General features: G+C 42.6%; 1 protein-coding gene across 11 annotated transcripts in view; it reads left to right on the top strand.

Moving 5' to 3' along the window:
* The window catches only part of Ppp1r12b (protein phosphatase 1 regulatory subunit 12B), a 213777-nt gene that overhangs the window by 167002 nt on the left and 21198 nt on the right, over nt 1–25577 (top strand). For 7 of the 11 annotated variants that reach the window (XM_006982456.3, XM_042258187.2, XM_016001015.3 and 4 more), the window contains 3 exons: nt 20084–20100; nt 23899–24043; nt 24904–25008. In XM_006982456.3, coding sequence (XP_006982518.1) covers nt 20084–20100; nt 23899–24043; nt 24904–25008 — 267 coding nt within the window. Of the gene's footprint in view, nt 1–842; nt 1495–20083; nt 20101–23898; nt 24044–24903; nt 25009–25577 lie in introns of those variants that run through there. The other 4 variants (XR_013043272.1, XR_013043274.1, XR_013043273.1 and 1 more) reach the window with 2 other exon arrangements.

Genomic DNA, 25577 nt, shown 5'->3' with positions numbered 1-25577 from the left:
CTTAGAAATGTTGGACAGAGTAGTGATGACAACAGAATGCAAGAGATTAAATTTGAGATGTTTCTTCAAGGCCAAATCCAAACTCCTTCAACGCCCAGCGAAGAAATTCCTTTCTTGTTAACTCTTAGTTTCCTCTGCGCTGCTGAGTCCTGTCGTCTTGAAGTTCCGAAACTGTCACCTGTTAACAGTTGGTTCTCTCCACCTTTGTTCCACTTTCAAATCTTCTTCCTTGCTGTTTGGTATCTTAAGAAACTGCCACATTTTCTAAAGCAACTTAGCCAGTAAGATCTCTGGTCTTCAGAGCTTACTGTGCAGTGGGCCAGAGTTTCAAACTGCTGGCCTTTCTCACGGATGCGGGATGCCAGGGCACTGAAACTTCACAGAAAAGTCTTGAAGGTACTTTCTCATTTCTGTCTGGGCTTGTTACTGGAGAGAGATCAGAGTTGAAAATCACTATTCTTGTGTGCAAAAAAAAAGTGTTTAGAGAAATCAGTCTTAGCAACTGCTGTCTGCTCTGGGGTAGTAACTACTGGAGGTTGTGGGCTTGCCCCGAGACACGCCTGCAGCCTCCATTCCTAGAAGCCAGGGGCTTTCTTTTCCTTCTGCAAGTGGCACCCGAGTTCTGGGTTGAAAGGGAATCCTTGCCCTTGGCTACTCTCCAGCATTCCTCGCTGAGCGAATAGGGATTTGGAATGTCAGAAAATAGATGAGGGGAGGGGAAAGATGTGCGTGTGACTCTGAGTGTTTAGAGCAAAGGCAGCTCGTCTGGAAGGACTTAGGGAAGCTTGACTTCCTCAGACTGCTTCCTTCTCGTAAACTTGGTTCCTTCTTTGTGTTTTTAGTTGTTTAACCTGAGTTTAGCCCGGCGATTCAAACCCTTACAGCCCAGTGGAATCAGGCTAAGCGAGGACAGGGTGGCTTCTGGAGGACTTGTGTTTCTTCCTTCTGGATAAAGTGACAGTACTTCTCTCAGACTCATCTGCAGCAAGATCCAGAACCGTCACTCCTCCGGGATTTAATCTGGAGTCGTCGGGAGCCCAGATTCAGGTTTTATTCAAGAGCCAACCTGAGTAAGAAGCGACCTTTGAGAATCAAGAATCCAGTCTAGGCATGAATGGTGGTGTTTGGTACATGCCTTACCCTGCTCACACTTGTGATTAAAGCTGAACTGAAATATTGATGGGACACGACTCTCAGACTCCGTAACTGAGGACTGGTTCAGAGCTCAAGACTATAATTTACAAGGCGGTTTTTATCCTTTATTTAGTTCCATCCAAAGTCATCTTGTATCAACTCAAAAGGAGAGATTCTGTCAGAGTAATCTACAGGGACAGTTCTCAGCTTTGTGTGAAGAATCCAGAGGTTGGGTGTCTGTCTACAACCCCGTGAGCCATGTCCTCTTTATATACACGAAGTAAAGAATTCACACGGAATAGGAAATCTCAGTCTGATTCTCCCCCGGCATCTCCCTCCCCAACTGCCAAGACGCTCCGAGTAAGCCTTTTGTATTTATGTCTGGTCATAGTTATGTCGAAGGTGGGAAATGTGTTTCCATGTAACTTGCAGGTTGAGACTGAGCAAAGGGTCATTTCAGAATATATAGAAGTCAGTTAGGAGGAAACGTGCAAGTAAAGCCCCAGATAGCTCTCCTTAAAGGGGTTATGATTCACAATACTTGATACTGTCTTAAGTAAAGCAGACTTAAATAATTCAGGCTACAGCTTCTGTCTTTTAGCTTTTAATCTGTTGTAAACTGCTTGGCAGTAAGATTCTGGGGAATTTTTTGTTAGATGTGTTTTATTGTTTAGTTTTTGTTTTAGTTTGTTTGTGCTTAGTTAGTTTTTTGTCTGGTTTTGATTTGGGGGTTTTGGGGGAGTGTTTTTGTTTTTGTTTTTGTTTTGAGCAGGGTCTTACTATAGAGTATTGGTTGGCCTAGAGCTTGCTGTGTAGACCAGACTGGCCTCAAACAAATAGAGATCCGCCTGCCTCAGCCTCCCAGGTACTGGGAATAAAGGTGTGTGCCACCCTTAGTAGGTTCTAGGGTTTTATCACAATGTGTTATGGGGCTTGCCTGCCTGCCTTCCTTCCTTCTTTCCTTCCTTCCTTCCTTCCTTCCTTCCTTCCTTCCTTCCTTCCTTCCTTCCTTCCTTCCTTCCTTCCTTCATTTATTTATTTTTGAGAGGGGACAGGGTACTCTGTGTAATTTTGGTGCCTGTCCTGGATCTCACTCTGTAGAACAGGCTGGCCTTGAACTCACAGGCTTTAATTTTTTTTAACTCATTTTTAGTTGCTGTTTTTCCTGTGTTTTGTGGATCAATACTATGTTTCAAGAGAAAAAGCTCCCTAATGGCATGAAACTGTATGCATCAAATTTTCATCATTTCCAAGTTCTGTGTGCATATTCATATGTGTGTGCATGAGACAGTGTATGCCTTTACCTGATTTATATGTCTCTGTGAGTAATAAAAAGTCAGAGTGAATTAAGACTTGCGGATGCCGGCAGCCTTCCACTCAGGTACCACCAGGAAGCTCCTTTGGCAACCAGCTGGGTTAAGGAGCTTGTGATATCATGGGCAGGGCCCTTTAAGACTTCCTCCATTTCCTCTGGTCACTAGCTCTGCTTAGTTTGTTAACATAGGGACATTTGTATCTAACTCAGTGTCCTCCTGGTCAAACGCTGGCAAAGGCAAGACATGCCACCACTGGCAAATGAGCAGTGAGAAGCCCTGATGGGCATATTAGGTAGCAGGCAAGGAGCAGCTCCCTCTAGGGAACTGGACTGCACTGGAACATACACACAGCAGCATAAAAGAGGGCAATCAGGCTTCCTTATTTGGAGAGCTGTGGGATTTTGCAAGAAACTTCAGCAGACTGCGGCTTCTTTTTATTGTTTTATTTTCATTTTCAGTGGCTCCCTCCAAGTGTAAGTTATCATATAGTAAAATTTGGGAGGCAGCATATTGGTCTGCGACTCCAGCCAGAGATACTTAGTTACTAGAGTCCCCCCAAAATCTTATGGTACTATTTTGCTTACAGTCCTTTATGTGAGAGGACCAAGGGAGACTGTACAATGCTGTACGGTGTCACCACTACTGAGCTCCTGGGTTCCTGGAGTATTTCTTCTCCTCGTGGACTGTACTCCCTCACCACAAGGCTCCAGGCCCTTTTTGCAGCAGCCATTGGATATTTTCTTGTGGCCCCTAACTGATGTCCACAAAACTGAGCAGCGTTATTTCAGTTAATGCTTCGTGGGCTGCCTTCCCCCGTCATAGCCCATAGCGCCTTTGGGTGTAAAGACCCCCTTGTCACCATTCATTTCATGGAAACCACAGCCCCCAGGGGTGTCTGGGATACCTGGGACCACTCAGCAAGCTTGTTTAGTAACTGCCCTCCTTTTTTCTTTTTCCTTCCTTAGCATCTGGTGCTCCTTCTTGTCTCCACTCTTTCTAACCTGGTTCTCTTACCTCCCACCCCTGCCTTTTAGACAGAGAGCACAGTGGGAACAAATTTGAGAGTTTAAATTACAGGAAATCAAAACATGAGTAGTGACTACTTCTCAGTTTTAGTGGCCGGAGGCTGTAGATTCCCACCATAGCATCAGTTTACTGTAACTAACTTCCAGTGTCCAGATGGCTTGAGACCATACTGTAGAGAATGTTGATTTTCATATGGCTTTGGTGGGAATGTCTTTAATGACTGAGACAGAGAAAGATGTGCAAAAGTAATTTGGAGGCTGTTGACTCTTGGGACTTAGCTAGGATTCATCTCATGAGATTTCACCAGTCTATTCATTTAACTCTCATGTTTGACTAATTGGGGTACTCTGTAAAAACTGGTTTGGGGTGTACCTGAACAACACATTTATTGTGGTCTTGTGCTCATATGTCTTCTGATGCCTACTTGCAACAGGTTGGTTCCCTGCCGCCCGAAAGCTGAGTGTTAATGGCTTACATCAAAGAGGTGTGGCTTGTCTAGCATCGCTTGGCTAGGAAGTGGCAGAGGTTTCAGCTCAGCTTTCTCTGCCTCCAAAACTTTATCCGAAACACTGATTGCAGAACAGATAGATTTGAAGGTCAAGTTCAAGGACCTGCTAATGGGCCAAAATAATAGTTCAAAACCTAGGTAGCTGTAGGAATCTAAAAGTTATCCATGGTAGGGATACAGGAAACTGAAATTGCAGGGAAGAGGAACACTGTGTCTGTGGACCAAGGGAGGCAACTGACAGGCCATAATTGAATCCCTCGTGACTGGTTCTTAAATTCCAGTCATGCCCTCTGAGGCCAAAGACACCACAGATCCTGAGGCCTCGTAGGCCTCAGATTTCTCTTAAAGAAAATTACTAGGTCTTTACAGTAAAGACATGGTCAATTATTCTATCTTCAAATTCCCTCTCCCCCCGTAGTTTTTAATCAGCTAGAGATTGCATCATTGGAAAGGTGCAGTCCCTGATTGATCCAACATTCTTCAAAGCAGGACTGAATTTTTGAACAAGTGCTTAAAAGTTTGTTATTATTCTAGTGGTGGCAAAGGAGCTAACTATGAAATGCTTCCATGTAAGGAAAATGTCCTCAGAGAGGTCTTAAATAATGGCTGTTTACCTACAGAGTATTTTGGACATTTTGTTCTTCAACAAATGTCAGGAAACCCTATGGATCAATTAAAACTAGCTGACTAGATATTATTTTTAACTTGTGAAAACAAAAGCAGCATGATTTTTAGTGAGTGCCGAACAGAAACTATCTTATCACACACCTTTACTTTCGAACTCTTGGCAGTAGCTGATACTTTTTGAATTACGTAATGCCAGATTTCTGTACTCAGTAAGCCTGCGACCTTCTTAATAATATAAGAGTTTAAATCCAAGGCCAGCAAGATGGCTTAGCAGATTAAGACACTTCCCACTAAGCCTGATGACCTGAGTTTGATTCCCAGGAAATGATGAAGAAGAGGACCAACTCCCACAAGTTGTCCTCTGAGCTCTGTACAAATGCATGTGCACATACACAAACAGTAAATAAATAAATAAATAAATGTACAAAACAAAACAAACAGACCTGCCTGCCTGCCTGTATATTGTGTGGCTTTCGCCCCCATGAAGTATCACTCATATCTGAATAGAAGAAAGTACATGTCTTTAACAGTCAAGATTCATGTTTACTTTTGTTCATTCATACTTTTATTTTTATTCTCTGAACATAAATTATACTGTTAAACATGATTTTAAAAAATACCCCCTTAAAGGCTGGAGAGATAGATGGCTCTGCGATTAAAAGTGCATATTACTCTTATATACATATATATACATATATGCAAATTACTCTTATATACAAATCTACATATGTAGATATGTATATACACACACACACATACATACATATATATGTTGGTTTCCAGCAACCACATGCTGACTCACAACCATCCATAATTCCAATTCCAGGGAGTCCAGTGACCTCTGTGGATACCAGGCATGCACATGATAAACATATATACACGCAGAAAAAAAACATTCTTTCAGATAAATAAAATAAAAAAAAAACCCTGGTGTGAAGGTGGCATATGCCTATAAACCCAGCTCTCAGAATATTGAAACAAAAATTCTAAGATCATGGGGCTGGAGAAATGGCTCAGTGGTTCAGAGCCCTGGCTGCTCTTCCAGGGGACCCAGGTTCAATTCCCAGCACCCACATGGCAGCTCACAATGGTTTGTAACTCCAGTTCCAGGGGATCCAACATCCTCCCTTCACACAAACACACATGTAGGCAAAACACCAATGCACATAAAATAAAACATAAATATAAAAAGAAGAAAATAATTCTAAGATCAGAAATTTGAGACTAGCCTTGGCTACATAGTTTAGTTCAAGGCCAGCCTCAGCTTGTTTTCTCTAAAACAAACAACCACCAGCCTTCATCCATCCGTCCTCTTCGTCCTCCTAAACCCTGCAGCCTACACTGAGAACGGTCGTGGCATTGCAAGTTTCCTGTAGATTAATGAAATAACTTCTTTAATGAGTTCCTTGGCATCTACACTCATTTCTCATAGTTTAGCATCTCTTGTATCTAAAGTATTTAGTCTGGATTGCTTCAGATCTAACATCCCTCTGAGCTATTGATCTATCATCTGATCTGTCACTCTGGAGAAACAGAACCATGTCTCTTTGTAGCAGAAACTCTCTTCTCTTACCTCGAAGCAGCTGGAACTTAAGACGCCCGGTTCATACAACCACCAGAAAGGCTTCTTTTCAGAGCAGTTTTTCAACATTAAAATGCTAAGCCGGGTCTACTTGTGATCTCAGCTGCTCAGGAGGCAGAGGCAGGAAGATCAATAAGTTCAAGGACTGCCTGGACAACTTAGTGAGACCCTGTCTCAAAATAAGGAAAAAAAAAAAAAAGCCAGCACTGAGGAATCCTAGTCATAAAGTCTGGAATGCACAAGGCCCTATGTTAAGTCCCAGTGCTACCAAAATTTAAATAGAAAAAAATTAAAAATTCTGAACACATATATTTAGTACCAAAGTATTATTTGCTGATTAAAATATGCCCCTTTAATATAGTATGACGTAACTGAGAACAGCTCTCAGGAGACTGAGGCAGAAGGATCACAAGATTAAAGTCAGTCTGCCTGACCTATATAACAAGACCTAGTCTAACCTACAGCCATGTAGGCTCATTATTTTGCTAGGTGGATGCTACTCTTCCTCAAAGCAATACAAAGATTTTTTTTTAAGACTTATTATACTTTCATTTACTTCACAATTTAATTTCAATCTAAAAATACTTAGTGTTTCACACAGTCTTTAAAATAGCTACTTATGTTTTATATGGCATCATGCAATCAAAGAAGCTTGTTGGATTGGAGGAGGTTGTAATGACATGCCACTGTCAGATAACCAACACCCAGTGCATAAAAAGCAGGTCAAGATCAGAACCAAGAAAGAGCTGAAAAAGAACAAAGGGCTGATGAAGTCCAACTCCATTTCCCCTCGGCCTTCTGAGTACAATTAACTGTCAGCTCACCCAAACATGAGATAGAGAGAAAAGCCAAGCCAAGCCATGTGAATGGTCTGGGAACGTCTTCAAACTCGAAAAACACAATCCCTGGCTACACAACCATTATGTATCGAAAATAAAACTAGAATTCAGCTGCAAACTCATAACCAATTGACTCTCAACTTCCTAAATTTCTGGATCCTTTGAGAACAGAACTTATTACTGTAACAGAAAGCTGACTACAGTGCTCCCAGGCAAAGAAAGCAGACCCAGGGCCTGCTGTCTCAGTGCATACGGTTCCCGTCGTAACTGCAAACAGCCGGCTGTCACTTCTGGTTTACACTCAGTCCTTTCTTTATGGGACCTTCATTCCTTAGACACATTTATCTCTCATAGCTTTCATCATTACTGTCAATCTTTTCAGCCTGTAATTAATTTATTATGTACTGAGCTCTGGATCAACTATAGGATTAATATCTCTTATCTGCAATGTACAGGATCAAAAGTATCTCAGATCTCCATCTCTCTAGGGCGTGTGTGTGAGAGAGAACGTAACTGTAGAACACACACACACACACACACACACACAGATAAATGCTAGCAGATAGCTAACGTGTAATGCTTATTTAATAATAACTCTGCTAACTACATCTTGAAGTAAGTGGATCAGCATCTGAATATCTTGAGTTCTAGAAATCTTTTAATTATGCACTTGTTCATTGGATTGCTCATTTATGATACAAGGATCTGACCTGTATTTATAGCCCAAGATCACTAGCATTTAGTCTGAATTGCTTCAGGTCTAACATTGAAATTGAAAAGGTTTTACATAACTATTTTTCATACCAACTACTAGTTTACACAAAGGGAACAGCTAATCTGTTTGCCTTATTTTATAATCACCCCTAATCATTACATTAGATAAATTGAATGATAAAAGGTTGCAGCTTAGCCGGGCAGTGGTGGCTCACTTCTTTAATCCCAGGTGGATCTCTGTGAGTTCGAGGCCAGCCTGGGCTACAGAGTGAGTTCCGGGAAAGGCGCAAAGCTACACAGAGAAACCCTGTCTCGGAAAACAAAAAAAAAAAAAAAGAGAGAGAGAGAGAGAGAGAAAAGGTTGCAGCTTTCATAGGTGCTTATTTATGTAAGGACTCTGGTTTTCATGGCAAAGGCAGTCTGCCTCTCCACTTTTCATCCTTAGGTATTATCAATCTTGAGAGGTGCTTTGTATAACTCTGTCCAACACCAAATACTTTAATAGTATATTATTTTATGCTCTTTACTTAGGATACTACATCTGGGGCATTACCAATCTGGAATCCTTTTTGTTTTGCTTCATTAAGCTCACTTTATAATTCATTATCAAGGAATGAGAAACATTTTTCTGGGTGAATAATGCTAATTAGGGTGCAATCTGTTAACCATTTTTTTCTGCCTAATTAAAGCCACGATCCATTTTTGTTTGTTTTATTCCACTCAAGAAAAGTCAATAAACTGTGATTCTTTAGTCCGAGGAATCCTTCTGGGTAGTGCTGATAGTCTGTAGGAATGAAAGCGGGTTCCCCATTGGAGACTATTACTGAAGTTCTAAGGATGTGAATGCCGGCTTAGTTAATCCATGCCCTACATAGAGCCTTGAGAAGGTGGCTTCTGAAGCCAGCGTGTATTGAGCAGAAAGACTGGGGGTGTTGAAGACATTAGCTCCTTTTGTGTAAGCTGTGGCCTGCTCTTGCCTCTGTAATACCACGGTTCCGTGGTAAGTAGGTAATAGGTCATCTGCTGTTTTGGATGTGTGGTCTCATGTGGGCTAGTCTTGATTCATGGGCAAGCCTCCTGTCTCAACTCTGGGCTTATAGACTGTGCCACGTGCCAACCAATCTGCTCTATTAGTAATTCTCTCACAATTAATATCTCATGAGCATTTGCTGTGTTATAGCTCCTGTTTTGTATGCTGGAATTCATAAATGAAAGACATATTTTCTAATTGGAGAGATGAAAAACAAAGTTCATATCCAGGGAGATGAATTTTCTAAAAGGACATAGGTTCAGAGTATTTTTGTTGACTCAAGTAGAAAAAAAAAAATGTGTTAGCTTGATGTGCGAAGGACAACAGAAGCCAGATAGCAAAGAAGACCGACCCGTATTACAGAGGCAGAGGGGAAAGCGTGAGAAAATACGACATTGTTTTGAGAGCTGCAGTTCAGAGCAGCTGGAATGAAAGATACATTTATAATAGGAGAGAAGGGATCATGCCATGTGGCTCTTCGTCTTTCACTCTTAGGATTTGCGGGGTTAGCCAGTGGACACAGGATTGAGGATCTGAAGTAGAGTTGTGAGCCAAGTTGCATATTAGAGAAAGAAGCATCAGAAGCTGAATGCTGGAGGCCGCTCAAGTCAGTTGTTCCCCGATGGCAGGGGTTGGGGTGGGACATGGCAGGGGACTGGTCTGAGATGTTGTTCTCCAGGACACAGGAAGCATTCTGCTGTTTAGATGGCGAGCTGACAAAGCCTGAGGGCTGATAGAATGGGAGCAGGGATGGCCGTGCGAAAATGACAGGAAAGAGAACAAACTGAACTGTCAACAGCGAGAGGCAGAAATGTGTTTTCATGTCAGGACTGACTGGATAAGAGGCACTGCGGGACAGTCAGATAGTGACATTCAGAAAATGTACCGTTAGCATACCTAAGCCACAATCTGAAAGGTTCCAGAATTGAAAACTTTGAGGGCCAACATGATGCCACAGGAGAAAATCCCATTTCATGTCACATTAAAAATGGAGGAGTACAAGCCGGGAGGTGGTGGCACACGCCTTTAATCCCAGCACTCGGGAGGCAGAGGCAGGCGGATCTCTGTGAGTTCAAGGCCAGCCTGGTCTACAAAGTGAGCTCCAGGAAAGGCGCAAAGCTACACAGAGAAACCCTGTCTCAAAAAACCAAAATAAATAAATAAATAAATAATTGAGGTGTACTAAAGATTTAGTAAAAAATAAAATAAAATAAAAATTGTCTATATACTACATGTTTAAAGTGTATAAGAAACAAAAGAAGTTTTTGTTTTGGGATCTATCTCCAACATTTCTTATTATGCAAATGCCCCAAAATCTGGAGAGAAAGAGAGATGGAGATCTGAGATACTTTTGATCCTGTACATTGCAGATAAGAGATATTAATCCTATAGTTGATCCAGAGCTCAGTACATAATAAATTAATTACAGGCTGAAAAGATTGACAGTAATGACGAAAGCTATGAGAGATAAATGTGTCTAAGGAATGAAGGTCCCATAAAGAAAGGACTGAGTGTAAACCAGAAGTGACAGCCGGCTGTTTGCAGTTACGACGGGAACCGTATGCACTGAGACAGCAGGCCCTGGGTCTGCTTTCTTTGCCTGGGAGCACTGTAGTCAGCTTTCTGTTACAGTAATAAGTTCTGTTCTCAAAGGATCCAGAAATTTAGGAAGTTGAGAGTCAATTGGTTATGAGTTTGCAGCTGAATTCTAGTTTTATTTTCGATACATAATGGTTGTGTAGCCAGGGATTGTGTTTTTCGAGTTTGAAGACGTTCCCAGACCATTCACATGGCTTGGCTTGGCTTTTCTCTCTATCTCATGTTTGGGTGAGCTGACAGTTAATTGTACTCAGAAGGCCGAGGGGAAATGGAGTTGGACTTCATCAGCCCTTTGTTCTTTTTCAGCTCTTTCTTGGTTCTGATCTTGACCTGCTTTTTATGCACTGGGTGTTGGTTATCTGACAGTGGCATGTCATTACAACCTCCTCCAATCCAACAAGCTTCTTTGATTGCATGATGCCATATAAAACATAAGTAGCTATTTTAAAGACTGTGTGAAACACTAAGTATTTTTAGATTGAAATTAAATTGTGAAGTAAATGAAAGTATAATAAGTCTTAAAAAAAAATCTTTGTATTGCTTTGAGGAAGAGTAGCATCCACCTAGCAAAATAATGAGCCTACATGGCTGTAGGTTAGAAGGATGAGTAGGAAGTGGGCTGGATCCACAAACACAATGTTTCACTTGAGTGCTAAGGAATTCATTTGACCTTGATCCCTCTAGTAGTCATCAAGCATTGGGAGACTCAAAGGACCAGAAAGAGGAACAAGAGAGACAGCATGGGAACTTGGGAGAAACTAGCACTTTGAGTAGCTGTCATTTACAGAGCATGTGCTGGCTGGCGCGGTACCGAGGACTCGCGTTTGTTACCTTTCTTAGTGCTATCAGTAACCTTCAACACTGAGTGCCGTTGTCCGCATTTCACTGATGAACCCACTGAAACAGAGGGAATTGGTTATCTAAGATCTCCGAACTGGAGATGCTGCAGCAGCAATCAGGGTCCAGAGTCTTTGTCTAACCTCAGGATGTGCACCTGCCCCAGGGACACCGCTGTGACTCCCTGAAAGAGCTCCTAGACGATTGCCAGTATTCCGATTATTGGGGTTGATTTGAAAAAGAAAATGAGAGCAAGTCAACCTATTTTAAAGGAGGGAAACCCTTGCAGAATAATTGGGAAAGTGACAATTAAAAAAATTTTAAAGAATTTTATATCATTTTAATTTGGAACTTTAAAATTAGAATTAAGATCAAATAAATTCCTTAACACTCAAGTGAAACATATTATTTGTGGATCCAGCCCACTTCCTTCTTATCCTGTCTGACCTAGAGCCATTTGAACTCACTATTTTGCAGTCTGGATGCAGCGATTGTCTTCTTCCTTTAGATAGGAGAAAAGAAAATGTGCCATGCCTTGTGGTGGTATGACCTCACATCATGTCTAGTGTGTCTGTCAATTATATATAAATTGTTTCTCTAAAGCCATTTTTAGCACTCAAAAACAGATCCTTGTAGTCAAGTGATTTTATTGTTTTGTTTATATTATTAATTTGCTTTGTAAATAAATTTGAAACAAATATTACAACTTGGAACCTATTAAGTTGTAACAAGTTCGGATAGAGTAGAGCATGAATTCCTAAGGGTTTTCTTCCCGGAAGGACCCTGCCTCCAAGCAGGCTACAGCATTTCCTCTGCTGAGGTCTACATTTTAATAGACCCAGTCAGCTCTGGGAAACCCCAAAATCCAAACAACTGTGTACTTGAAGATTTCATTCCCTGCAGTAGAATAAAAATGAAATAGTAATTTCTTTAATTCAGTTTTGTTTTGTTTTTACCTTTTGGAGTCCTGTCTTTCAGAGCAAAGTAACATTATGGGGTAACTGTAGCTCTAGCAAAGCCATAACCTGTGGCAGAGTTCCTATAAGTCACACATGATTGTGTCATTTTTAACAACTACAGCTTCAGACTCTAGGATGTCTGTGACCTTCCTTAAAGCCTTGTCCAAGATCTCTAGTTAGTCTCTCCTTTTTAGTTTACTGCAAGAACCATATACTCTGACCCTTAATTGCATTCAGTTTATTTCTTGCCTTGCTCGGTTTTGTAAGTGTGCTTAGAAGATCAAAGAGTTGTGTCTTAGATTTTGTAATTGTATTTCTTACTCCATGTCACTGGCAAGGCTGGCAATACACAGGCACTTAGTGAAAATGTAGAGTGAACAGGCTGTCTGTCTAAGATTTGGACACTCTGCTCTATTCCCACTCGACCGTTTTGAAGTCAGAGGCTGCATGCTAGAGAGTGCCATTTCTGAACTGAAAGCGGAACATAGGTTATCCCAAGGCAATTCTACGATTCCTGTTTATCATGCTAGTACATCTGTAGCTCCAAAATAAATGATTTGATATTTTGGTTTCTGTACGACAAAAAGAAAAAGTTAAAACAGAGGAAGTCCCTGGCCTGTAGAGCTTACTAAGTTTGATCACATGTTACTTAGGCTAAGGCTCTTGGGATTATTTCCCTCTTGAATTTTCACTGTTACTGTGTATAGTGCTACAGTGCGTGGATAGCGGTCTGAGGACAGCCTGTGGGGTCAGTTCTTTCCTCTGACCTTTTCATGGCTCGGGTTGGCAGACTTGAATCACTCTGGGGCAAGTGTCTTACCACTTGAACCACCTTGCCAGCGCTTTCGCTTTGGGATGTGAAATCTAGGAAGACCTTCTCAAAGTTTTCATCAATAGCTTGCTCAAAATTAAATTTAAATGACTGCTTCCCAACAAGCTGTGACATTTACTATGTAAAACAACAACAACAACAAATCCATCTCAGCGAGGCATGGCATCACAAATCCATCTCAGCTAGGCATGGCGTCACAAGCTCGTTTTCCCACCATTGGGGAGGTAGAGGCGGGAGGATCAGAAGTTCAAGGCTCCTTAGCTGCACAGTGATTGTGAGGACAGTCTCGGGTACATAAGACCACGTCTCATAAACACAAAACACACTCACATGCACACATGCACACAAAGCCATGGTTGTTGCATGCCAGTACCTCAAGCATTCAGGAAGCAGACAAGATTGCCACAGTTTGAAGCCAGCCAGGAATACATAGTGAAACCTTGTCTCAAAAATCAACAAAAGAAAAGTATCTCTTCTTGAGCTTTGAGCATGGGAAGTTTATTGCCTTGAAGAGGTGTGATCTCCTGAAGATTCTCAGGATGAGACCCAGGCACTCATGAAGACACAAGGACACTTGAAGACTGGGACTGCTGGGGGCTTAACTCTGAGCTGGGGATTTGTAAATTCGTGGCTTTTTTTTTTTTTCCTGTGCTGAGGATGGAGCTTAGTACATGCTAGGTAAGTGCTCTGTCACTGAGCTACAGCCCCAGAACTAAATTTCTGAATGACTATATGCAATGTTAACAAACTGCTTTTGGAGGAGCAGTCAGGCCTTACCAAGCCCAATTTTTTAATCGTTGCAGTATATATTCAAGCAGCTGTGCACACTGGTATATCCAAGCCATAGGGAGAGGATGTCTGTGGTGTGTAAGAAGTGCAAACCACGTGCTAGAGCCATGCCTTTCAGGGCTTCTCATTTCTTTTGTCCATCTTCATCATATAGCATACATAGCACACAGATGCCTAGGTAGAGAGCATGTGTGAGCTTATAAAGGTATATGTGGTGTCTAAGGATTTTAAAATTATCTTTAAATTTAAAAAATGGTTTGCCTCAGATATTTTATGGAGGACTTGGTATATTCATATGATTCCTTCTAAGGACATTTTATAATTCCAAAATAATCCAGACATTCTTCAGGAACTGTAGAAACTATGAGCTGTAAAATCCCAATAATATTTTGCTTAATAAATACACCAGAAGATGAGTATATCTATAATATAACGAACTTTTTTTATTTGTTATATTTACGTGGAGATGGTGCTCACGTGTTGTGCGGCATGAGTGTGGAGGAACCAGTTCTCTCCTTCCGTGGTGTGTGTCCTGGAGAATCACATTCAAGTCATCAGGCTTGAGAGCAAGGGCCTTTACCCACTTGCCATCTTGCCAGCCCCAGTTGATTTTTATTTTAAAATGTGGTAAGATGTAGTAGAATATGCAAGCTAACACCACTTGATTTCTTTCTGCCTGCAGTGTTATAAAGTTTATAGGATAGATATGTTCACATTTACTCCTCCACACTAAACAAACAAGTGAACACCAATAGGGAGTCATTATCTAGCATGTGACATTTTCCACGAATATTTACAGTGAGGGTCTGAGAGATGTCTCAGTGGGTAAAGCACTAGCAAGCCAGACAACCTGAGTTTGATCCTTGGGACCCATGTAATGTGGAAGAAAAGAACCAGTGCCACAGAGTTGTCCTGTCTCTACACATGCACATCGTGCACACCCATGCACAACAATAAGTACCAAGTTAAAAAGAAATAGCTATAATAGAAACAATGTTAAGTGGGGAATTTGACTTTCTCATTTAGCTATTAGCCCATATGTATTTGGTAATTGATAAAAAACAAACCAAGGCATTTAATATGATGAAGATATATGTAATTTAATAGGTGCTAATTTTTTGCTTAGAGGTCTACTGTCTCTCAGACATATGAGCACTTTGTTCTAGCACAAGGCAGTATGCTTAGCATTGTTTGGATGTGGACTGTATATGGTCACTCATTGCAGCTGAGAGGCCATGTTTCTTCCAGGATGTTATTAACTGACATGTTTTGTTGTTAAAGGCAGGAAGTTGGAAATGGCTTTCAGATTATATCCTGGTCTAATCTCCAGACCCTGTATTTATGAAAATGCAGATTTGCTGTGAATAGGTAACCATCGTCTGCACAGCTGACCTTATGATAGGCAGATGTTTTCCCCCAGGTGGGCCTGCCTGGTCTAACCGTGTGAGCCTGATGGCACAAAAGGTAAAAGGTATGACGGGTGGAAAGGACCCGTATGCCATTGCTGGATTGGAGAGGGCAGGGATGGAGTGAGAAGGGACATGGAGACCCCCCAAGCCCCAGTGGCCACTAGCTGAAAGCAGGAAAGCACGGGCCTGCAGCCTAAGCTGCAAGATCCTGGAGTCCCTGGTGGACGAGCTCAAAGGCAGAGAACACAGAAGCCGCTAGAGCTGTACCAGCCCTGCTACCTATACAGCTGAGATCATGGGTGTTGTAAGATCTGAGTTCTACGGCAAGAGAAAACTAACACAACTGAAACTTTGGTGATAATAAGGAAATAATGGTTTTTATGCACATGTAGGGGAACTGATACTGCTCTCTCATTGTCTTCCCCATGATCGCATCGTTACACAAATCTTGTTCTGTGTCCATCTGTCTATTTTCAAATTGTACAAGATCTCCACTGTTTTGTTGGGGATACAGACTTGGAAAGATCTATTCCAACACTACAGACCAGTATACTGTCTTTATTTCAAGTTTCCTTGAAATCTTATTCCTTTGCATTATGAAGAGCATTCCTTAAGATACAAGGCTAGGTCACTGTTGTCTCTCCTGGACATACTGATGAAACCAGAATGGTTTGTAACAGTATGTGTGTGTTATTATTATGATGAGGTTTTCAGAGGTTCTGAAATGTGGTCTTAAATTCTATCTTTGCAATCTCACTTCTGTTGGCTTGTTTCTCATCAGCCTGAGAACTCTGAAATGAAAGGGTGGTTCTCTGTGGGGCATCCCAGAATAGCTCAACTTGTTTCCCCTGGCTCAGCTAGAATACAGAACATGATATAAAATGTTCCTTCTACTTTGTCCTTCTCTTGGAAATGTAAATAGATTTTTTTTCCCATCGCTGTGGGGTCAGACCCTGACTCCAAAGGAACATGAGTTAAAGCAGTTTCAACCTTGGCAGAAGACATGTGACTTGGTCTGTTCCTTTCCCTTGGGCCCAGCTTTCCAGAGCCATGACTTTATTTTAAACGTGGTAGAAAGAGTTTGGTTTTGATTATGTGCCTTTCTGACTCCTGATAACTTTCCAGTTAAAAGCTTTTGTGGGGATTTTCTATCCAGCCTCATTTCAGAAATCAAAACCATCCTGGTTCCTGTCCCTTTCTAGGACTGCCATCTGCAGTAATGGCAGTCTTCACTCGGCTCTCTTATTAGAAGCAGGCCTGAGCAGGGAGCTCTTATGGAGTATTTCCAGAGGCATAAAAAGAAGGAGCCTGCTTCTTAATTTGGGACATTTTCCAAACCGTATTTTAAGCTCATTGGATTCTTATTGGTTTCCCAAAGCTTTAAGTCTCTTCTGCTCAAGGGTCCGATTCCCAGTTTCTGCTGCCTCCTCTTAAGCCATTCAAGCTGTGAAAAGTAATCCCTTCACTGAACAGTTTTATCTAGTTCAAACACACCAGAGACCCATCTCAGTGACCATTATTCATTTGTCTTGAGTGAAAGGTAGAACAAAATGATCTTTAACAAAACTCTTAAGGACTTTTCTTCAAGACTTCCTGATTGAAACATATGGTATATTTGTGTGTTAACCTGCAAATTGGGTAGAAGATTCACACCTCTTTTGAAATAAGTAATATTATTTTATAGAGATAAGATATCTAGACCCTAGAGTGGACCAAATGTAACTCTTCTGCTTTTAAAAGAAAAGCTATGCAGAGGACAGAAGTAAGAGAAGCAGGCCATTCCTAGAACATGGGTAGCCACAGTCACAGTCTCCATAGTGTCGGAGATTGAGCTGAGGTTTCTAAACTCTGTGTCCTAGAACTTCTCCTTCTTCCTGCCCTCCTCTGTGGGAGGTTGGTGGTGGTCACTTCTGCGCTGTGCTCATCGCTGATGACACTTTTTTGCTCCTTGTTCCCTGGACCACTTAGGCACATCCCGCCTTACCTATCTCTACATTTACTCAGCAGTCTCCCTGTAGGATGGGCAAGCAGCTCTCTACAGTGAGAAGCCAGTCAACCTAACAGTAGACACACACGTGGTTTAGGTGACAGCAGGAGGAAGAGCTGACTACGTCTCCTGTGTCACCCAAGATCCCTGAAGCTTTTTCTCCCTGGGCCTAACCAGTTGTTTTTCACCAACCTCCAGTTATCTAGGATATCAAGCAGCAAAGCAAACCAGTATTTTCTAGAGGTGTTCATTAGTGAAAATCAGTTAGGAAGCATTATTCAAAAACCTAAGCCATCTTATCAGCAGTTAGTCAGTAAACATTAAACCCTGTATGTTTCAGGTCTTACCTTGCAGTTTCTAAGCATACTCTTCTTTTTTTTTTTTTTAAATTAATTTATTATGTATACATTATTCTGCCAGCATGTGTCCCTGCAGGCCAGAAGAGGGCACCAGACCTCATTACAAGTGGTTGTGAGTCACCATGTGGTTGCTGGGAATTGAACTCAGGACCTCTAGAAGAGCAGTCGGTGCTCTGGACCACTAAGCCATCTCTCCAGCCCAAGCATACTCTTCTTAAACTATAAACTGAAGCCTTTTCTTCCTTCCTTTCTTCCTTTCTTCCTTCCTTTCTCTCTCTCTCTCTCTCTCTCTCTCTCTCTCTCTCTCTCTCTTTCTTTCTTTCTTAGCATTTGTATGATTTTTATTTTTTTACTTAAGAATTTTTTTTATTCATTCTATATACCAATCACAGATCTCCCTCTTCCTACCTCCCACCTTTCCAGCCTCCCCCCTCCCCCCCTCCATTCCCTCCTACAAGAAGGTAAGGCCTCTCATGGGGAGAGCCTGGTACATTCAGTTGAGGCAGGTCCAAGCCCCTCCCTACCCCCTGCATCAAGGCTGTGCGAGGTGTCCCACTATAGGCAGTGGGCTCCAAAAAGCCTGCTTATGTACCAGGGATGGATCCTGATCTACTGCCAGGGAGCCCCTCAGACAGACCAAGCTACATAACTGTCTCGCCTATGCAGAGGGCCTAGTCCAGACCGGTGGAGGCTCCACAGTTGTTGGTCTAAATTTCATGACTTCCCACTAGTTTGGTTTGGTTGTCTCTGTAGGTTTCCCCATCATGATCTTGTTGCCCCTTGCTCATAGAATCCCTCTTCTCTCTCTCTTCGACTGAGCTCAGCCCTGTGTTTGGCTGTGGATCTCTGCATCCAAGGAAACCTTTTCTTTAACAAAGAAAATAGCATCTCCTTTAGAAGTCTGTTTATATTGAGATAACTAGTTTACCTCTGCTACACCCAAATCTCACTGACGTCTGAGATTTAGGAGACTTTTATATCCTAACTGGCTGGGTTAACTGCTCCAGGACATTGCTAGAGCTAGCCTTTGAGTGCAGCAACCGGAAACCCAAGAATCCACATCGCTCTAAAGTCAGGTCAAGCCTAGAGGGGGTGTTCTAGGAACTGTCAAGGATTGACTCAGAGATGCTCTTCCCAAACTGCTGGGGGCTGAGTGGACGTCTACTGCCTTCTCTGGAACACTCCTCCCTTGTACATTCTATAAAAGGTCCCCAGAGAGGAATTGGTAACAGAGTCTTAACATGCTTATTATTAGCTTGTAGTGTTCCAGGCAGGTAGGAGTGTCATCATCCGCCAGCTTCTTAGATGGCCGTCTGTCAGAAGCTCTGTAGGAAGACTATAGGGGCAAAAACTGTTGTGGCCATCACAGGTCATCACTGGCATTGCCTTTCTCACATGCTCTCCCATCCGTGAGAAAATTAGCCCCCGTGGAATCTGCCTGCTTCTATCCAGGTACCCTGTGGGCTTTCTCTGGCTGTTCCTTGACCGTACTAACCTATTTCTTACGGTTTTCTATGTTTTTTTTAATTCCGTAGAAAGCCACCTGTGGTGTGCTGTGATGACACTACACTTCCCAGTACAACTTGAGGGTGTGATGTATGAGACTGGGCTGACGAAAGAGTGACTAACTCCAGAGAGGTAGCAAAGCAGGGCAGTGGAGTGTTACTCCCGTTTAAGGGTTCCTTCTTCCTTTGTGGACCACTGTACACTGCTTCTCTTCATTCTTTTCTTGTCTGACCTTTGGATTTTGTTACTCTTTTAACATCTCAGAGGAGGAAGTAAAAGTAGATAAACTCATGTAAATCAGGTAAATGCTTGTTTGTTTGAGTTCTCTCTTTATGAAAGAATAGAAGGGCAAAGGTCATTTGTAATTTTTTAAAAATGGAAGATGCAGACATAGTCACTGTTGCTTTTTTAAAAACAAGGACTAAGCTTATAGTTTCCATCTATGAAATTCTTTTCTTCTGAGATCTCTAAATATTATTCTTTTTAAGTTCTTAGCAGCATCTAGGGACTAGGGTAGGACTTTGCCTCCTCCCCATAGCTCCCCATTCCTTCACCTTTGCTGTAGATCTGAGAGGAAGCCAGGAACTGACCTGCGTTTTAGTGTTTATAATTTGCAGTGTTCACTCAGGGAAGGCTTGGGAACGGAAGGAAATTAATAGGATGGATATCACACTGCAGATGGCTCAGTGTCACACGAAAGCCAATGGCAGTCACTCCTGCAGCGCAAGCTTGGTTGTCACGTTGGTGGAGAGGGCAGCATTGGATGGCTCGGTATGTTGGGGTCTGCCAGTTCGAAAGGATGCTGTCCCCAGAGCCTCAGCTCTGTGAGTCATAACGCAGAGTGTGAGTTAGAGCTAAGTGGCCTTGGGCAGTCAGTCCAATTGGTTCCCTTTGTTGACTCAGCAACTCCTGTCTCCACCGTGAGGTTGAGACGTCAGATTTGAAAAGTGCATTTATGAATGGAAATATAAATTAGTCTCTTGCTAATGCTATTTTCTTTTTCTTTTTTGTTTTTGTCTCCTTTCTCTAGCATGAAAGACTTTCTAGGTAAGAATTCTGTTTTATATGCATGCTTAATTCCTGTGAGTGAATGCATGTCCATTTCAATTTAGTGTTGCATAAAACACTAGTAGTGCTCTTCATATCCTTCCTTTTCAGTTCTTCAGTCACCACAATAATTCAGACTCTTGCCCAGAATTCTAGAACAGCTTTCAATTCACCTTCCTGCCACCAGATTCTCTTCTTTCCAGTTCACTTTGTATATTTCCAACTGATGAACTGCAGCATCAGTTCCAGACCTTGGCCTTCCCTGCACTTAGTTCACAATCTCCTAGAGCAATAGATCCTTTTAGAAGAACACAGAAAGTGCCATTTAGACCTGCAGGCAGGTATTGTAGGTGCAGGGAAGGGGCAGTTAACCCAATCTCATAGTTCAGAAGACGGGGTGATTGCCAAGTAGAACCCTGAAATGAGTTTGAGATGATATTATCACTTTATAGTGAATCCAACCATATATCTCATATCTAAATGGTGCTTGTGAATAGTTCGTCACATGAACTAAAAGCCTGTTTTTCAATTACTAAAATAAATAAGATCCTCTGTAATTTTTTACATAGTATCTAAGGTACAAAACTGATCTTCCTAAAGAAGAAAATAAAAATCATAGCAACTTTGGAACTGAATGTTTGAATCTCTTCTTCTCCACTATTCCTGTGATGGAAAATTAAAAGGAGGTGATCCTTTTAAGAGAGACATGTGGGTCTAGAATGGCACAGGGCAATTTGATCTCAGAATCTGCTTGCTAGTAAAGCTAGCTCTGCTTGTTGACATATGCTAAGACTTAGATGTATTTTTCCTCCATCTGCCTCTCACCAAGTACCAGCCAAGAATAAATATTTTACTTGTAAAGTAGCTTAGAATGACTTAGCTTTGCAAAGTAAAGAGTAGTATTTTGCTGTAGCTCATCTTTAGAGAACTCAGTTATTCTACAATGACCACATTGAAGGACACTTTCTCTCCAGACTTCAAAGGATAGCCTAGGCTTTTCATGATTAAAATATGGAAGTGCCAGTGCAAGAGTAAAGACGGGCTGGTGGGAGGGCGCAGCTAGAGGAGGTGTTTGCCACCACACCTGACAGCTGACTGGGACGCTGGGAAGAACCAGCCCTCAGAGCTGTCCTCCAACCTCCACACACACACACACACACACACACACACACACACACACACACGCACGCACGCACGCACACACACACACACACCCATCAGTGAATGAGGAGGTGTATAAATATATAAAAAATAGTAAGCCGGGCGTTGGTGGCGCACGCCTTTAATCCCAGCACTCGGGAGGCAGAGGCAGGCGGATCTTTGTGAGTTCGAGGCCAGCCTGGGCTACCAAGTGAGTTCCAGGAAAGGCGCAAAGCTACACAGAGAAACCCTGTCTCGAAAAACCAAAAAAAAAAAAAAAAAAATAGTAAGCAGAGAGATTGCCAGAACAGTTCATAGAACCCTCAAAAATCATGTGTATGATGGGAATTTTCATCTCATGGGTGGATAGAGACTTACTGATTGAGAAAATGAACTATTTTAACTTGTTTGTTTTGAGAAAATACATCCTTCCTTCAAGCCATACCCCCCCCCAAAAAAAAACCAACAGAAATATATTTCAAATAGTTAGATTTTTAAAAAGAGAAAGACCTTTTCTACAAAAATAGTACAAGACAGTACTTGTATAGGAAATACCTTCCCAAACAGTACCCTAAAGATTATAAGTGTCAAGTTTCATGACATATAATTTTACCTCATTGCTATTAAAAATAACTGTAAATAGCTGGGCATGGTGACTTAGACTTCTAATCCCAGCACTTGGAAAGCTGAAGCAGGGGTTCAGGAGTTCAAGGTCAGCCTGGACTACATAGGAAGTTCTAGGCCAACTTGGGCAATATGAGGCCCTGTCGAGAGAGAGAGAGAGAGAGAGAGAGAGAGAGAGAGAGAGAGAGAGAGAGAGAGAGAGAGAGAGAGAGAGAGAGAGAGGGAGAGAGAGAGAGAGAGAGAGAGAGAGAATATTGATGCTTTTAAAATTTAAAAAAAAAGTCACTATAAACAGATAAAAAGTGAAGAGAGAAAAAAGTTGTGAGATGCATTAGACGTTTGTAAAAAGCCCTGATGTATAAGAGCGTTATCTCAGGGTGTGACAAGAGAAAGGGAAAGCTGCCCACCTTAATTGTAAGCAGAGTGTGACTAGCCGTCCAGGGACAACAGCACTGGATAAGCACACACCTCGCTCGTGACTTAAAACACTGAAGTAGGACCATACAAATACCATTCTCCCCACAGCAAGTTTGAGGCTGTTCTGTGCTGTATGAGGCCCTGTCTCAAACAGAAAACAACCACCACCAAAAAAGGTAATTGGCCAACTGTACCAAGACTTATAAATAAGACTGCACATTTTATTATTGTTAATAGATGTATTAATAGCTAAAAGTTTTGAAGCAATGTGTCTATTAGCCGAAATTTGATTAAATTACCGGATAACATGGAATGAATTATGTAGTCTTTTTTTTTTAAGGAGGAAGTATATTTTTACTTGCATGGTAAAATGCCCAGAGCATCGTAAATATAGGGGATAGGCGTTAGACAATGTAGGTCTTATCTGGCTTTATGGGAATATGCTTTTTAACATTTTTGTATATGACATTCTAGAAGTATATGGAATCTACTGTTAACGGCAGTTATTTCTTGGGCAAGATTATGGGGTAGATACTCTGGTATTACTTAATGTATTGCTTTTGTAGTCAGAAAAATCATCAGTACCAAGGTCTCCATGAACAGGGAGTGGGAAGGTGAGAAGAACACAAGTTCTGGCGTCTCTAGACGTGGCCCCAGCTCCCTTTGCAGCTCCCACCTTACTCTGGCCACACAGCCTTCGCTGTTACCATCCTCTGCCTCACTTCAGCTCCTCCAGCTTTGCCAGCAGCTTCTGCAGAAACCAGACAAGGTCACACAGCTGTGATGGTGCAAACCAGGCCGTTCAGGGTTGTGCTCTGGAAGGCTGGTTTGCACACAGCACTTGGATATGTGCTACACTTGGTGAGCAAAGAGGAGCTCAGGCAAACAGAAGCTGGTGTGCAGCGTTAGAAGACACTAGGGCACTCACTCCACTGGTAGTCAGCAAGAGGCGTCTCCCCGACACTCTTAGCGGTGCTGGAGGTAAAGCAGCAACAGCTCTAGAAGCTCCCTGGCCGGAAGGTATGGAATCTTAGCTGCAAGGACAAGTCTTGCCATGGAACACAGCAGAGAGAATGGGCTGCTAGAGAAGGACTCCAGCAGACCTGCTGTGCACCCGACACCCCTAGCGGCTTGCCGTGGCCGCCGTTCCTCCCCTCTACCCGCTGGCTCACTCTCCAAGCCCATGTGTTTCTGATTCATTGACAGTTCATTATAATCATTTTCCAAGAGCCCTTCAGACCCAAGAAACTTCGACTTTTAAAGGCATGCTCTTCAGGGAATCTGTTCAACTCCAAATTAATTTGAAAGCTCTAAGATTTCAGGCAGCACCTGGGTCCAAGCCACCAATTTTTCAAGTGAGCTCCACTCTTGGCAAATGATGGCCTCTCTCCCCAAGCCGCCTGCTTGCTCGTGTGCACACTTTCTCGTGCAGTGTGACCATGAGACCTGGCAAGCTGGCTAAGAGACTCAAGGAAGGCAAGTTTCTGGCCAGAGCTCTCAAATACCTCCAAGATAGAAAAGGTACACACTAGCCTTAGACTTTACACACACACACACACACACACACACACACTTTGTTCTCAAGACCAACTTTTATCTTGAACATTTATCTTATAGGTTGGAGTCAGGAGGCAGTAACCCAACCAGCAGCGATTCTTACAGTGACCGAGCCTCAGCAAGAGCCCGTCGGGAGGCCCGGGAGGCTCGCCTCGCCAGCCTGACCAGCCGGGTAGAAGAGGACAGCAACAGGGATTATAAAAAAGTAGGATCTCTTTCCAGATGTCCTGTTCTTGCCTTATGATGTATAAACCTCTTAGCCTTTCCCCCAATAGACAGAAATGAGCAAACTTCTAAATAAGGAGTACGAAGGTAATTAATTCTTTGCCTCACCTCTCTCCCCACTAAAGACTATTTGTGTATTGTTTTTACTGCAGTAAGTGTATGTGTGCCTAGAACCAAATACTTAGAAATATAAGGGAAAGTAAGAAATTTGCTAGCTTAAGAAGAGTAAAAGTGTACTGCTGTGGGTCCGAGCCCATAAGAGTTATTTGGTTAGGCCTATTTTTAAGGAGCATGTACTTTAATAAGGTGTTTTGAATATCCACCAAATACTTTTTGGTGTGAGTTTTTAAAAATTCATTACCGTCCATCTCTGGCTTGGAGAGGAGTTAAGTCATTCCCATCCCATTTCTCTTGCTTCTTGCTCTTTGGACTTTGAAAACAACCCTTTCCAGGTGTTTGAGATAACATTTGGTTAAGGAAATTTTTCTTTGTTGATGTTTTTGTTAAGCAGAATTTCAGGAACATCAACACACTGGCTCCAGAAACAATAATTCTGTTTTGTCTGGAAGTCATACTTTAAGCAGTGCAGAGACCATGTGGGGGGAGTGGAGGACTGGTTTTTCTCTAGAGTTGAGCTTCCTGCCATCGGAGTGTCCTGTCTCCCTGCTGGCCAGATCGTGCCATCTGAAAGCCGGAGAAACAGGGACTCTCCATAAACCACCCTGCCCTCCATAAACCACCTTCCCCTCTCCGCCCAGTTGATCATGGTGGCCCGGAGCAGAAAGTATGAGTTCTCCTGCTGGGAGCCCACTCAGTGGCCTGGTTCTCTCCCCTTCACAGCTCTACGAGAGTGCCCTGACTGAAAACCAGAAACTGAAGACAAAACTTCAGGAGGCCCAGCTAGAGCTAGCCGATATCAAATCCAAGCTTGAGAAGATGGCTCAGGTAAGGGGGAGGGGCAGAGCCAGGCGGGGCGGTGGGGGCAGCAGGGGCGTTTACAAGGAGACAGGCTAGGTATCCTGGGGGCAGGTGAGGGGTAGACTCAATGTGGCACTTCCTCAGAGCCGATCAGATGGAAGTTTTGTAGAGTCTAATTTTAAGGTTTTAGGGTTCAGTGGCTGTTTAACTTAACTGAAAAACTGATAGTTACGTTCCCTCAACAACTTACTGATGTTATGAATGCTAGTAATGAATATCCACATAACTCCTCACTACCAGTACAAGTCAGGCCAGTCCTGGGTCAGTGCTAGGTCGATCTTCCTGTCCTGCTCACGCTTCAGTTCCTCTGCTCCTCACCTCCTGGAGCGAATGAGCAGAACACTGTACCCAAGGACAGAGAGCCCCGACAGAGCCCCCAAACCTCTAAGTGCTTTGTTTACACTGGGGGTGAAGCGGTTCCAGCTTGGGTTCCGGGAGGACTCCACCCTGGATCGGAAGTGTCCCCCCTTGCATCTGGCATTCCAGAACTTGTGGAGGATGAGTGGGTAAGCCACTCCCTCTCACTGCCAGGCCGG

Source organism: Peromyscus maniculatus, chromosome 11 (genome assembly GCF_049852395.1).
Source record: "Peromyscus maniculatus bairdii isolate BWxNUB_F1_BW_parent chromosome 11, HU_Pman_BW_mat_3.1, whole genome shotgun sequence".
Classification (NCBI taxonomy): Eukaryota; Metazoa; Chordata; class Mammalia; order Rodentia; family Cricetidae; genus Peromyscus; species Peromyscus maniculatus.
This window is presented reverse-complemented; position numbering and strand designations above follow the sequence as displayed.